The 13557-nt window shown below is 41.9% G+C and overlaps 1 protein-coding gene across 1 annotated transcript in view; it reads left to right on the top strand.

The window, feature by feature from the left end:
• LOC126985200 (HEAT repeat-containing protein 1-like) overlaps positions 1-1484 on the top strand; it is a 98384-nt gene extending 96900 nt beyond the window's left edge. Inside the window, exons 19-20 of the mRNA XM_050839757.1 lie at positions 107-268; positions 1263-1484. Coding sequence (XP_050695714.1) covers positions 107-268; positions 1263-1484 — 384 coding nt within the window. The remainder of the gene's footprint in view (positions 1-106; positions 269-1262) is intronic.
• Positions 1485-13557: the final 12073 nt, after the last annotated feature.

Raw genomic sequence — 13557 nt, 5'->3', positions numbered from 1 at the left:
CTCATATTTTCATAACTTCCTCCATTCTCCATTTATGAACTGATTCCATCTCATTATTATTCCATTAAATCTTTTTTCCTCCTCCTCCTCCTCGACCTCACTACAGGCATTCCATTCCCTGCTGGGTGCCGGGGCCCTGGCAGACCTTCATAATCTGGTAGCCATGGTGGGCTGCCTTGTTGGGGAGTTGGGCCCCAAGAAACTTCCTCAGCACATCCCGGCACTGCTGGGGCTGCTGACCAACGCACTTGACCTGCGCAGCTTGAAGGTACTTTATGTATTTGTGTTATAGTAAACCCTTGAGAATTTGAACCTTGATCAGTAAGAATTTGGATAACTTGGATATACTTGAGCAGATGGACAATTTATATGACAGTAAGATGCCAAGGGTCGGTCAGGTTACTAAGTAAGTCGAACTCTTTGTGGCGAAATGACATTTTTGTACATGTCTACACTAAAAACAAACATTAAACTAACATATGCCCCTCCTCCCCACACACACACACACATGGTAGATATATAAATATGGAGACACCTGGAACAGCTTACAGGAAGAGGTGGTGGAGGCGAGCAGTGTCCAACAAATGAAGGAAAGGCTGGATGAATGTAGATATAGAGACAGGACTATTAGAGTTTAGCTCGGGCCCTGTAGACTACAAATAGGTAAATACACACATACTAATGTCCGCAAGTCCCTTGCAAGCCTACCCCCCCCCCCCCTCTCTCTCTCTCTCTCTCTCTCTCTCTCTCTCTCTCTCTCTCTCTCTCTCTCTCTCTCTCTCTCTCTCTCTCTCTCTCTCTCTCTCTCTCTCTCTCTCTCTCTCTCTCTCTCTCTCTCTCTCTCCAATTAGTGAAAGAGAGAGAGAGAGAGAGAGAGAGAGAGAGAGAGAGAGAGAGAGAGAGAGAGAAAAAATTGCTTTAACAAGTCATATTTTTTCATCTCCTCTGGGACTGATGGATTGATTGGGAGTCAGTTGGAGTATCTAGGACAAAGTCGTGCTATTTTGAGCTATGTGTGCCAAATGTCAGAGTTGTATCATGGGTAAGTCTTAATGAAGCCGTTCGAGTGAGCCAGTGCCCCCAAGGCATTTAATGTTTGAATGGCATTGTTCTAGTGTCAAAATTTTAGATACTTTTTTATTGTATTGCTCCCTGACCACCATTCCTGTTGAAACCGCTGGAGAGGCTGTGGAGGTGCGGGCCGGGTCCCAATGCAACGGGTGTGACCTCAGGAGCTTACCTCTTCTCCCTCCATCATGCAGGGTGACGGCCAAGAGGTGGAGCCAGTGGAGGAGGCCATATTCTCAGCCATCAGCCGCCTCCTCCTCCACCTCCCTGAGCAGGACAACATCTCCATATTTACCTCCATAATAACCTGGGCCACCTCCTCCACCACACCCGCTGAGACACCCACTGCACCTGCCAGGCTCATCTCCCTCTACAGGTTTGTGTCTGGAGGATATATGACTTCTGTATTTACCTAGTTGTAGTTTTACAGGGCCTGGGCTTTACGCTCATGTGGTCCTGTCTCCGTATCTGCATTTATCCAAATTTTGCTTAAAACTTTGCTCACTCATCGCTCTCTGGCTGTTTATTATCTTGCATTATTACTCCCAGATCTCTCTCTTCATGTACTTTCTTTAATGTTTCACCATCTCCCATGTTATATGTCCATTTTGGTCTTGCTTCACTTTTTCCCATTTCCATAACATGACATTTCTTCACATTGAATTTCATCTCCCATTCCATACTCCATTTCCAAATTTTGTTTAGGTCTTCTTGCAGAATTTCACAAGTCTTTACTGTTTCTTATATGTCTTAGCAGCTTTGCATTGTCTGCAAACAGGCTCATATAACTATTTACTCCCTCTGGCATGTCATTAATATATACTAGGAAAAGTATTAGTGCCAATGGGGAGGCGGTGGCTGAATGGATAGCGTGACGGCCCCGTGTTCAGGAGGACGCGAGTTCAATCCCCGACCGGTGCCACCAAGCTGGGAGTTTTCAGCTGCCACCGAGTGGCTTAAAACTACCCACATGCTGTCCAGAAGACCACCTATCAACCTGGACTCTAGAGTCTAGGATTAAAGATGAGCTCCGGGAGGGCAGCATGAGCCAATGCAAAATGGCGCCACTATAAAAACACTCGCCTGCGCCAGAACGGGCTGGGCCGACCATCAGGCCCCGCCGGGAAGATGCCTTGGACCATAGCACTTAACCCTTTAAGTGCTATGGCCGGGCATGGATTGAACCCCGTACTGCGGGAGCCGGGGAGAAGTGACGACAAAATTCACACGTTAGCATCTCAGAAGTAGCGGTGTGATTTGGGAGGGAGGGAGGGAGGAAGTAATGAACGAAGAGGGGGAAAACGCAGGTGTTTTCCATTGGGGGAGGATTAGCAGAGATAATTATCTTCCTCTTTCTCCTTCATTCTTGTTTCTTTCTTTCTCCTTCTCTTTTCTTCCTCTTTCGTTTTTCTTTAGCTTTCTTTTCTTTTACTTTTATTTCTCTTTTTCTTTCTCCTTTTTCTCTTTATTTCATTCTTCTTCTTTCTTTCACTCCTTCATTCTTCTTCTTTTATCTTTCAACCTTTTCTCTCTTTCATTTTTACTTTTTCTTCCTTTCTTTCTTTCTTTCTTTCCCTTTTTTTCTTTTCTATTTTTCCTTTATTTATTTATTTATTTCATTTTTTTCTTTCTTTATCTTTCTTTTGTCTTTCTCTTTATTTTGCTTTCTTTCTTTCTTTCTCCCTTTCTTCTTCTCTCTTTTTCTTTTTCTCCTTCCTTCTCTCTTTGTTTGTTTCTTTCTCTCTTTATTTCATTCTTGATTTCTCTTTTTCTCTCTCCCCTTTCTTTCTCTTTCATTCTTCTTCTCTCTTTCTTTATTTCCTTATTTCTTTCTTGCTTTCTCCCTTTCACTTTTTCTTTTTTCTTTCTTCCTTTCATTCTTCTTCACGTACGCAGGATATTTTGAGGAGGGAGGGAGGGGAGGAGGATGGGGATAGATGGGGAAGGAGGAGGAGGTTACTGTTCTTCCCCGAAACCTATCAACAGTGGTGTTCCACAGGGCTCTGTCCTATCACCCACTTTCTTCCTGTTATTCATCAATGATCTTCTTTCCATAACAAACTGTCCTGTCCACTCATACGCCAACGACTCCACTCTGCATTATTCAACTTCTTTCAACAGAAGACCATCACAACAGGAAGTACACGACTCCAGACTGGAGGCTGCAGAACGCTTAACCTCAGACCTTGCTATCATTTCCAATTGGGGCAGAAGGAACCTTGTGTCCTTCTATGCCTCAAAAACTCAATTTCTCCACCTATCAACTCGACACAATCTTCCAAACACCTATCCCTTATTCTTCGACAACACTCAGCTATCACCATCTTCAACACTAAACATCCTCGGTCCATCCTTAACTCAAAATCTCAACTGAAAACTTCACATCACCTCTCTCGCTAAATCAGCTTCCTCGAGGTTGGGCGTTCTGTACCGTCTCCGCCAGTTCTTCTCCCCCGTGCAGTTGCTATCCATATACAGGGGCCTTGTCCGCCCTCGTAAGGAGTATGCATCTCATGTGTGGGGGGGCTCCACTCACACAGCTCTTCTGGACAGAGTGGAGTCTAAGGCTCTTCGTCTCATCAGCTCTCCTCCTCCTACTGATAGTCTTCTACCTCTTAAATTCCATCGCCATGTTGCCTCTCTTTCTATCTTCTATCAATATTTCCACGCTCTTCTGAACTTGCTAACTGCATGCCTCCCCCCCTCCCACAGCCCTGCTGCACATGACTTTCTACTCATGCTCATCCCTTTACTGTCCAAATCCCTTACGCAAGAGTTAACCAGCATCTTCACTCTTTCATCCCTCACGCTGGTAAACTCTGGAACAATCTCCCTTCATCTGTATTTCCTCCTGCCTACGACTTGAACTCTTTCAAGAGAAGGGTATCAGGACATCTCTCCTCCCGAAATTGACCTCTCTTTCGGCCACCTCTTTTGATACTTTTTTGGGAGCAGCGAGTAACGGGCATTTTTTTTATTATTGTTTCCTTTTTTTGTGTGCCCTTGAGGTGTCTCCTTTGTTGTAAAAAAAAAAAAAAAAAAAAAATGTACTCGATAAGTACGTGATCGCTCTTCCCAATAGGGCTCTTACAGTTCATCTCCTCTTTGGTATCTGGCTCCCTGGTGATTATCAAGTACAATCTAGATGACTCGCCTTCTCCTCTGAATCTTGCATTTTCCTCCACCCACTGTGTGAGGACGTTATCTATAACCAATTCCAAAACCTTGTTCCTCCATGAAGCTTCACTTCCTTCCGTTGACCAGTTTTCCCATGACACTTCCTTACAATTAAAATCTCCCATTATCAGAATCTTATCCTTCTCCTCCAGCAATCTCCTTAGGCAATCCAATGTGTCTTCCATCTTCTTCTTGTTCAATTCTTCTGTCCATGAATTGGTTTTTGGAGGGACACACACCACTACGATATTTCTGCATCCTCCCCTTTGCAGTCTTATTCCCACACTCAAGACCTCCGCTTCCCCTTCGCCATAGGTGACACCCTCCACTGTCCATTCTTTTTTCAACAATAGCATCACTCCTTGTTCATTTTCTCTATTTCTCATCCATACATTATATTTACCATCCCCTATGTTAAATGCATCTATACTACCAGTCAATTTGGTTTCCGTAATCCCCATAACATCTGGTTTTCCTTACTCAGGTAATCTCCTATTTCTAACATTGACGATATTAACCCGTTCACATTAGTGTATGCCACCTTCAAGCTGTCTCCTCCTCCCTTCTGTACCACTTCCTTAGGTCCATGTCCATCACTCTCCAGAAAAATGTTTTCTTTTCCTCTTCTGATCTTCCTTCATTCTTTTCATTGGCTTGATTCTTCAAGTCTCTTATCGTGTTCCTTTCCTCCAAACTTCTGTCCTTCCTTACCCAGACTTTTTTGTAGGTCTCTGTTCTTGCTAACTTCCATGACCTTCCCACCACTTCTTCTGCAGCCACTTGAGACCTAAATCTAATTTTTACTGGTCGTTGGGCTCCTTCTTCATACTTTCCAAGCCTGAATACTTCTTCAATCTCCCCTACCAGCTCATGACCTTCTTCCTGAATTGCTTCAATTACTTGCTCCACTGCCTTCCTGTCTTTCTTTTCCCTTGTGTGTCTGATTGGCATGTGCTCTTCATTAATGCCCACCACTACTACAGACTTCTTTTTTCAGCCGTGTCCCTCACGGTTTCTGGTTTTCTTTTATCACCTTGATCACCTTTTCAGTTATAGCTTCATCCTTAGCCTTGACTTGCTCCTCCACAATTTTCATCCTTAGCCTTGACTTGCTCCTCCAAAATTTTCATCCTTAGCCTTGACTTGCTCCTCCACAATTTTCATCCTTAGCCTTGACTTGCTCCTCCAAAATTTTCATCCTTAGCCTTGACTTGCTCCTCCACAATTTTCATCCTTAGCCTTGACTTGCTCCTCCACAATTTTCATCCTTAGCCTTGACTTGCTCCTCCACAATTTTCATCCTTAGCCTTGACTTGCTCCTCCACAATTTTCATCCTTAGCCTTGACTTGCTCCTCCACAATTTTCTTAAAGCTAACATTCTCCTTTTCCTGTTCCTCCTTCCAGACTTTATGCATTTCCTTTATTTCCTTGACTTTAACCTCTGTATCCTCTGTCTTCTCATTTAACATTACGTGCTTGTGCAGGTCATTGTATGCATTTTTCCAAACATTTTTCTCTGTCTTTAGGACGTCAACCTCTCTCCAGCGTCCCCTTTCTGTCCTTCATTTCCTTCATCTCCCTTTCCAGGTCAATAAGTCTCCTTCTCAACATAATGTCTCGGTCTCTGTGGCCTATCCATGTCTTCGGAGAAACTTTCAAAATCATTGTCCCTTGTCCTGGCTCCCCTGCTTACCGGTGTAAACAAACCCGGCAGTGGCGACGAAGCCGTCGCCACCGCCTTCTCCTCACTCATTATTCAGTGTTATCCATTGTTCTCAGCCTTTAATACTTCGGGACAGCACGATTACCACTTAGCACGGCTCCCACCTTAATTTCCACGTCTAGAGTTTAGTTCCCGCGCAGCCTGATGATAGTATTGAAGACACGTCAGGAGTTCAGCTGTGTCTGTCCGCCATCTTGGCCATGTGTGTGTGTGTGTGTGTGTGTGTGTGTGTGAGAGAGAGAGAGAGAGAGAGAGAGAGAGAGAGAGAGAGAGAGAGAGAGATGCTAATCTCCATAGCTGGGCGTTATCGCAATGAGTTATCGCGATACTTCATCGCTGATAACAAAATCGGTTTATCGGCCATCCGCTACTTATTTATGTATATATCGATATCTTCGTTACTTTTGTAACCAAACTAGCGATAATCGCTATTTTTTTCCGCCTCAGAAAAAAAACGTTGTCTCCTCCCTACTGCGCAATGCGCATGCGTGGCCCAGGCACCCGGTGTTGTATGAAAAAACTTCGGGGTATAAAATATCTTTGGTGAAGAGATTTCATACTTAGATCAACATTAAAACACTAGGTTATTTATTTATGTAAGACTCAAAAATCATTTAACTTTGCCCCAAAAATGATTATTCACTGCCTGAAATTTGTGATCCCATTGTAAAGAGCCCAAACAGAGACCAGCGGCTTGTGTTATCACGTGGCGGCGTGCCGCGTGGCCTCTCAGCTGCATCTCGAGTGACGGAGTGAGTGCCAGTGTTACGGTTCTCAGTGCTTCAGTGCTTCTTTACTGAAGTGACTGGTAGTGTGTTAATGGTGATAAGTAAGAATAACTGAATAAGTAGTGATGGCGGCCGCGTCGCCGTCGTCACGAGGAGAGTCAGTGGGGTGACCCGTTGTTGTGTTATTTGGTGTCCCATCGTCAGAAGCTGGCGCTTTTGTTTACAAACACTGGTCTCTTGTAAACTGCGCATGCTCATACCAGTAACCGTAGACCTGTACAGTCTCACAAAGATTTTAAACACATTAAGAGTTGCTGGAAGTCTGAATCAGACATGCATACAGTACCACCATCCTCGCAGTTTTTAGAACGACACTCTGTACGTATAAATACAATTGGTACAGAGTGTCGTTCTAGAAACAGCAAGGATGGTGGTAGTGGTAATGTATGTCTGATTCAGCCTTCCAGCAACTCTTAATTACAGTTAAAAAGCTTTGTGAGACTGTACAGGTCTACTACAGGTCTACACTTGCTGGTCTGAGCATGTGCAGTTCACGAGAGACCTGTGTTTGTAAACAAAAGCGCCAGCTTTTGACGGTGGGGAAGCCAAATAACACAACACCGGTTCAGGCGTTTCTAGTATTACCGTCCATATGTAGTACGTGTCAACGTGTGGTTTTCAGGTTTTGTAAGTTTTCTAAAATACAGATAATGAAAATTTTAATTCATATATGTTTTCTATTTGAAATATCAATATAGTATCGTTTTCGCCTATCGGACTTACCGCTAGCTAGTATCGGAATTGTGGATTTGTATCGGTTATCGCCTATATTTGTGTCTCCAGTTAACGAATATCGGTTATCACCGATAAGGTTCTTTGTTATCAGTTATCGGGATCAGGAATAAGGTTTTCTGTTATCGTGCCCAGCTATGCTAATCTCTTGCAAATTTCTCTATATTTATGCATATATCTCAAAATTGTCAAATAATTTGTTTCTTAATGTGCACCATTTAATTTTGCATGTTTTTATATATAATACATGACGATTATGTTGAGATTATGGCTGAAAACTTGTTAAAATCAGAAGTCACATTTGAAATTTAGCCTGCGTGGCCATCCTGGATACAGGGCGGGGCGCTGTTTTCACCCGGCCATAGTGAAAGGGTTAATACAATACATGATGTCATGAACAGCCAATCCTTACTCTGTCCAAATCCCTAATGCATCATTCTTCACTCATTCTTTCATTCCTTTCACTGGTGAACTCTGGAACAGCCTTCCTTTGTCTGTGTTTCCTCCTGCCCAATAAAGCCTCCTTCAAGGGAGGAGTGTCAGGACACCTCTCCTCCCGAAATCAACCTTTCTTGTGGCCACTTTTTACTTTATATTACAGGAGCAGCAGAGTGATTAATCGGCTTTTTGTTCTCATTTCATTAGCCACGGAGCTGCTTCCTTTGCTGTAAAAAAATAAAAAAAGTCTCCCTCAGTCACTGCAATGTATGGAGGGCTTGCTGTATCTCCCTTGTAATTTTAACATCTGGGAAAGAAAATTTCTTTGAGGGATTATATTTTTTTTGCTGCTCAACAGGGATTGGGTTGTAATAACAGGATGGTGTAATGGAAACAGTTTAACCCTTACAGCATCGACACCCCAAAATAAGGTTTTGGTGGCATTGGCCATTTTTTACTATTTATTCTCGCATACTCTGATACATAGTACTTAACCTAGAAGTAAGGAAAATAGTAATCATTTAATTCACATCTGCTTTAAACATTACATTTTGGGGCTCCATCCTCCTGAGACAGTTGGCGGCTGTGTCCAGCGGTCATAACAATCGCCTTGTGGTAAACCAGTAAGCCTGGGCACACCATGCAATGGTGCACACCTGTGTAACACCCCTTCCTAATCATCAAGACCCACTGGACACCCCCCACACTCTCCTCCACTCCGCCTGCCCAGACAGCCCCCCCCCAGCCCCTCTGGCCGGTGTTGTCACCTGCTATACCAGTTCTTTCTTTACCTCCATACTTTATTGCACCTGTAGATGTGGCACTGTGAAAATAATGCCTCCCTACAAAGCACCCCCTGCACTCCCAAAGCCTTCCCTACGACCTGACCACCTCCCTGCCCCAACATCGTCCTCCACCACGGCCTCACTGCTGTGCGGGGCCAGATACAAACTGGTAGGCCTCAAAATTCTTTCCGAGTCCCCCCCAAGGTGGGGCAGGACGCCTCCCTTCCACCTGCAGGCCACTCAGTGCTGGGAAATCACGCAGAACACAAATGCATAAAATTCACACACACACACTCGATGCTTTATTGACCAGCACAAAAATCTGCAAATTTTCCACACGCAACTCTGTATGGGTTAAGTGGCTCTGGGTTCAGGGGAGTGTACATTAATGTAGTGAGTGTATTCATGTTTTGTTGTTGTCACTGAGTGCATAGCTGTATAAGCGAATGTGTACCAGTTGTGTAGCTGATGTGCTCTCTGATCTGTATGTATATCTTAACAATTTGTTTGTTGACAGGTTTGCTGAACACCTGGTGAGCACCTACCAGGTGTTGTTTGTGGCGGCACACCTGGCCGAGGCGCTGCTGCCTCCTACCGTGACTCTGCTCGCCCGTCTTGGTAACGGAGAGGCTCCACCTGTGAGTATACGCCTTCACGCTCAAATTATGCAGACACTCATTCATTTGGCCGAGGAACCTGTGCCTCCCAGGGCAGGTTTTTTTTATTTAAATCAAATGATTTAAATTGATTTAAATCATAGTAAAAAAATCACAATTTAAATCAAAATTTAATATACTGTATTTAAAATGATTTAAGTGTTTTATCAAGAGTAAAATATTTAAATATATATATATATATATATATATATATATATATATATATATATATATATATATATATATATATATATATATATATATATATATATATATATATATATATATATATATATATATATATATACACACACAGTAATCTCGTCTATCGGGGGTTAGGGTTCTAGAACCCCTGTAGGCGAAAATCCAAAAGTAGCAACCTTATATTTTTTTATTATTTATATAAATATTAAGGCTTTATAAACCTTCCTTACACTCTTACAAATCTTTCCCACACTCCTATTGACCTTTTCACACTCTTATAAACACTTCCTACGACGTTTTGTTGTTACGACGTTGTTTCGATTTTCGATATTTGCTTCGTAAATCTGAACTTTGCAGGAATTAGTTTGGCGTAAGAAAACTCAGAGAAAGGACAATATGAGCACAGCTCACTTCTTTTATATCACAATTAGGTAAATATGGAAGGGGAAAGGGAAGAGAGGGACAGAGTGAGTCATGAAAAATACTGATAGAGATGTAAGAAGGGAGAACAAGGAAAAGTAGTGGAGGAAACAGGTAGAGATGAAGAGGATGAAAACAAGGAGAAGGGTGTGGGGAGGGAGGGACAGTGGGGAGAGCCATGATGTCAGGTCCTGAGGCAGAGTCAGGTGAGGTCCTGAGGGAGAGTCAGGTCACCTGACCTGACTCACTTCCACCCCTCCTTCCCCACACCCTTTCCATTTCACCTTCTGTGTGTGTGTGTGTGTGTGTGTGTGTGTGTGTGTGTGTGTGTGTGTGTGTGTGTGTGTGTGTGTGTGTTCATATAATCTAATGGGGAAGGAGAAGGGGAGGAAGAGTGATAGAGTTAGAGATAAGGCTAAGATAAAGGGTGTGAGAAAGAAGGAAACAAGGGAAATGAGTGGATAAAATATGACGGGAAAAGAAGAGAGAGGTAGGGAGGGTCAGGTAAAGGTGAGGAAAGAGGGGGAGAGAAAGGGTGTGAGTGGGAGGGAAAGAGATTAAAAGAGAGAGGTAGGGAGGGTCAGGTAAAGGTGAGGAAAGAGGGGGAGAGAAAGGGTGTGAGTGGGAGGGAAAGAGATTAAAAGAGAAAAATTGGGAGGGAGGTGAAAGGAAAAGAAGAAAGAAATGAGAAGGAAGGAGAAAAATACGGGGACGGAGAGGGAGAAGAAAGAAACGAAGTGGGGGAGGAGTGAACCAGGGAAAAGGCTAACTTAGCAATGGGCATGACGGAAAAATAAAAAATAGGCGGGTGACGTAGGTGCACATTTAGGTGTTTTCCTACTTATGTTGATTTATATCGTTTTCATTTTTTAGGCAAGAAAATGCTTATTCTACCTCAAACTCCCGCGATATAGCGAAAAATCCGCGATATGATACAATATAAAAATGCGCGATAAGTGAACCGTGATATGGCGAGGGATTACTGTTTATATATATATATATATATATATATATATATATATATATATATATATATATACATATATATATATATATATATATCTATATATATATATATATATATATATATATATATATATATATATATATTTATTATATATATATATTTATATATATATATATATATATATATATATATATATAGATATATATATATATATATATATATATATATATATATATATATATATACATATATATATATATATATATATAGATAGATAGATAGATAGATAGATAGATAGATAGATATACAGTGACATCTCAAGTAATGGACGACTTACTTTTTTTATTTTGTGTCGCCCTTGTCATTAAGCTGCGAATTTTGGAAAATCAACCGCTTTGGTGCGAATCGCCATAACTCCCTTATTTCTGGGGCTACAGTAAAATTTTTGGTATCAATTGATGGCAAAATGAAAGGGCTATATTTGTTATTAATGACCGGGCTCGAAAACTGACTCGAAAGGGTAAAAAATCAAATAAATTCTCAAAAAATGATTGAAAATAATCTATTTTTGAGTTCCCAACCTTGAAACCCTCTCATTTTTTGAGAATTTCAAAAAACTTATTTAACTAATGATTTAGCCCTACGAATGTGCTTTCCAATATGGTGCATAACATTTCCCTACTCCCAATAGTTTCGTCGCTAGAGCTTGAAACTTAAACCCTGTCGAGAGTGATTTTGACGAACTCCAGACACTTTGCCGTTTTCATCTAGTGTGGCCTTGCTATTGCCTCTAGAAGGCAGTAATTTGGCATGTAGCCCCTCTTGGCAATGTAGTTTGACCAACTCAAAGGATTTTTTGATAGCTCGATTCCAAGTTCGCTCAGGGCCGTCACAAAATAGCCTTTTGCCTTTTGCCGCGATTTGGACACGTCCTAGTTTTTTGCTTTTAACTTTTTTATTTATTTAATGCTTTCCAATTTTGTCTACTGATTATTAATCCGTATTAAAAGAGCTTTCATTTGCCACCAAACACGCCTTCCTAGCTTCAGTTGTTTTCGTTCGAGCTTGACCAGAAGTTGCAGAAAAAGTATCAAATTTACTAATCCTGTACTGGTCCTCTAGCAAGTCAGACATCAGTGAATCATTGCCATCTCTTACAAGAAAAATATTGAAAAGCATAAAAAAGATAGACTATTAGTCCTACTTATTATTTCTAGGTGAAAAACTCATCTTGGGTAATGTATATTAAACTAAGGTTTCCTTTAACATTGGCCAAGTTTAATACAAGAAAATGGACTCATAAGGCCGAGTGGTTAGCATGCAGGCCCTGCATTCACTGTGTGCTGGACGACGTGGGTTCGAATCCCCATGCTACCACCTGGGATTTTTCAGTCACCACCGAGGGGACTGAGACTACCCACTTGCTGTTCTGAAGACCACCCATCAACCCAGACTCAAGAAAAAAATGTCCAAGTTAATCAAGAATGAGTTCTGGGGGCAGCATGAGCTAAGACTAAATGGCGCCACTATAAAAAATGCCTGCGCCATGACGGACTTGGGCTTACCACCAGCCCCTGAAGAAAGGCTACCGGTGCTACAAGGGAACACGTAAAAAAAAAAAAAAAAAAAAAAAAAAAAAAAAAAAATGGAAACAAACAAGGATTTATGCAAAAAAATCATTTAAATGAAAAAAATCCGATTTAAATCAAATAAATTTATTTTTATTTTTATTTTTTAAGAAAAAAATAGTGATTTTTTCCAACCCTGCTCCCAGGCCAGCGTTGCTCACTGGAAGCCATGAACAAAGATAGTTGGAGTGGAAGTTGTTTGCAGGCCTTGTAGGTCTGTCTTTACTTGCTGCTTGCTGTGCAGCGTGTTGGATTTGCAGCAATGGATAAAACTTAAATAAGGTTAAAGTCCACCTGCACTGCTATCAAAGACAGAGAGGCAGATCACAAAAGGTACCAGAGCCTTCGCACTCCTGCTAACCATGATCTTTATATTTCTGCCCAGAATCGTGCAAAATCTATTCTTCAGCTTACCAAAAGCTCTTTCATAAATAGAAAATGTCAAAACCTTGCTTTTCTAATTTTTCCCATGACTTCTTGCACTTGGCCAAAAATATCTCCTCCATTTTCACTTCTTCATCTTTCCCTCCTCTCCTTAACCCTGACGGCAGCACTGCCATCTCAGGCTGAACTCTTCACTCAAACTTTCTCTAAAAACTCCACTCTGGGCAATTCTGGGAGGAATTCTGGGCATATTCCTCCTACTCATCCCCCCTCTGACTCCTTTATGCCTGTTATTAAGATTCTTCATAATGATGTTTTCTATGCCTTCTCTGGCCTCAACTCTCAGAAGGCTTATGGATCTAATAGAGTGCCTCCTATTGTCCTTAAAGTTTTCTATGCCTTCTCTGGCCTCAACTCTCAGAAGGCTTATGGATCTAATAGAGTGCCTCCTATTGTCCTTAAAAACTGTGCCTCCGTGCTGACACCCTGCCTGGTCAAACTCTTTCGCCTCTGCCCGTCAACATCTACCTTTCCTTCCTGCTGGAAGTACGCCTTCATATAACCTGTGCCTAAGAAGGGTGACCGC

The sequence above is a fragment of the Eriocheir sinensis genome, chromosome 59 (genome assembly GCF_024679095.1).
Source record: "Eriocheir sinensis breed Jianghai 21 chromosome 59, ASM2467909v1, whole genome shotgun sequence".
NCBI classification, from domain to species: domain Eukaryota; kingdom Metazoa; phylum Arthropoda; class Malacostraca; order Decapoda; family Varunidae; genus Eriocheir; species Eriocheir sinensis.
This window is presented reverse-complemented; position numbering and strand designations above follow the sequence as displayed.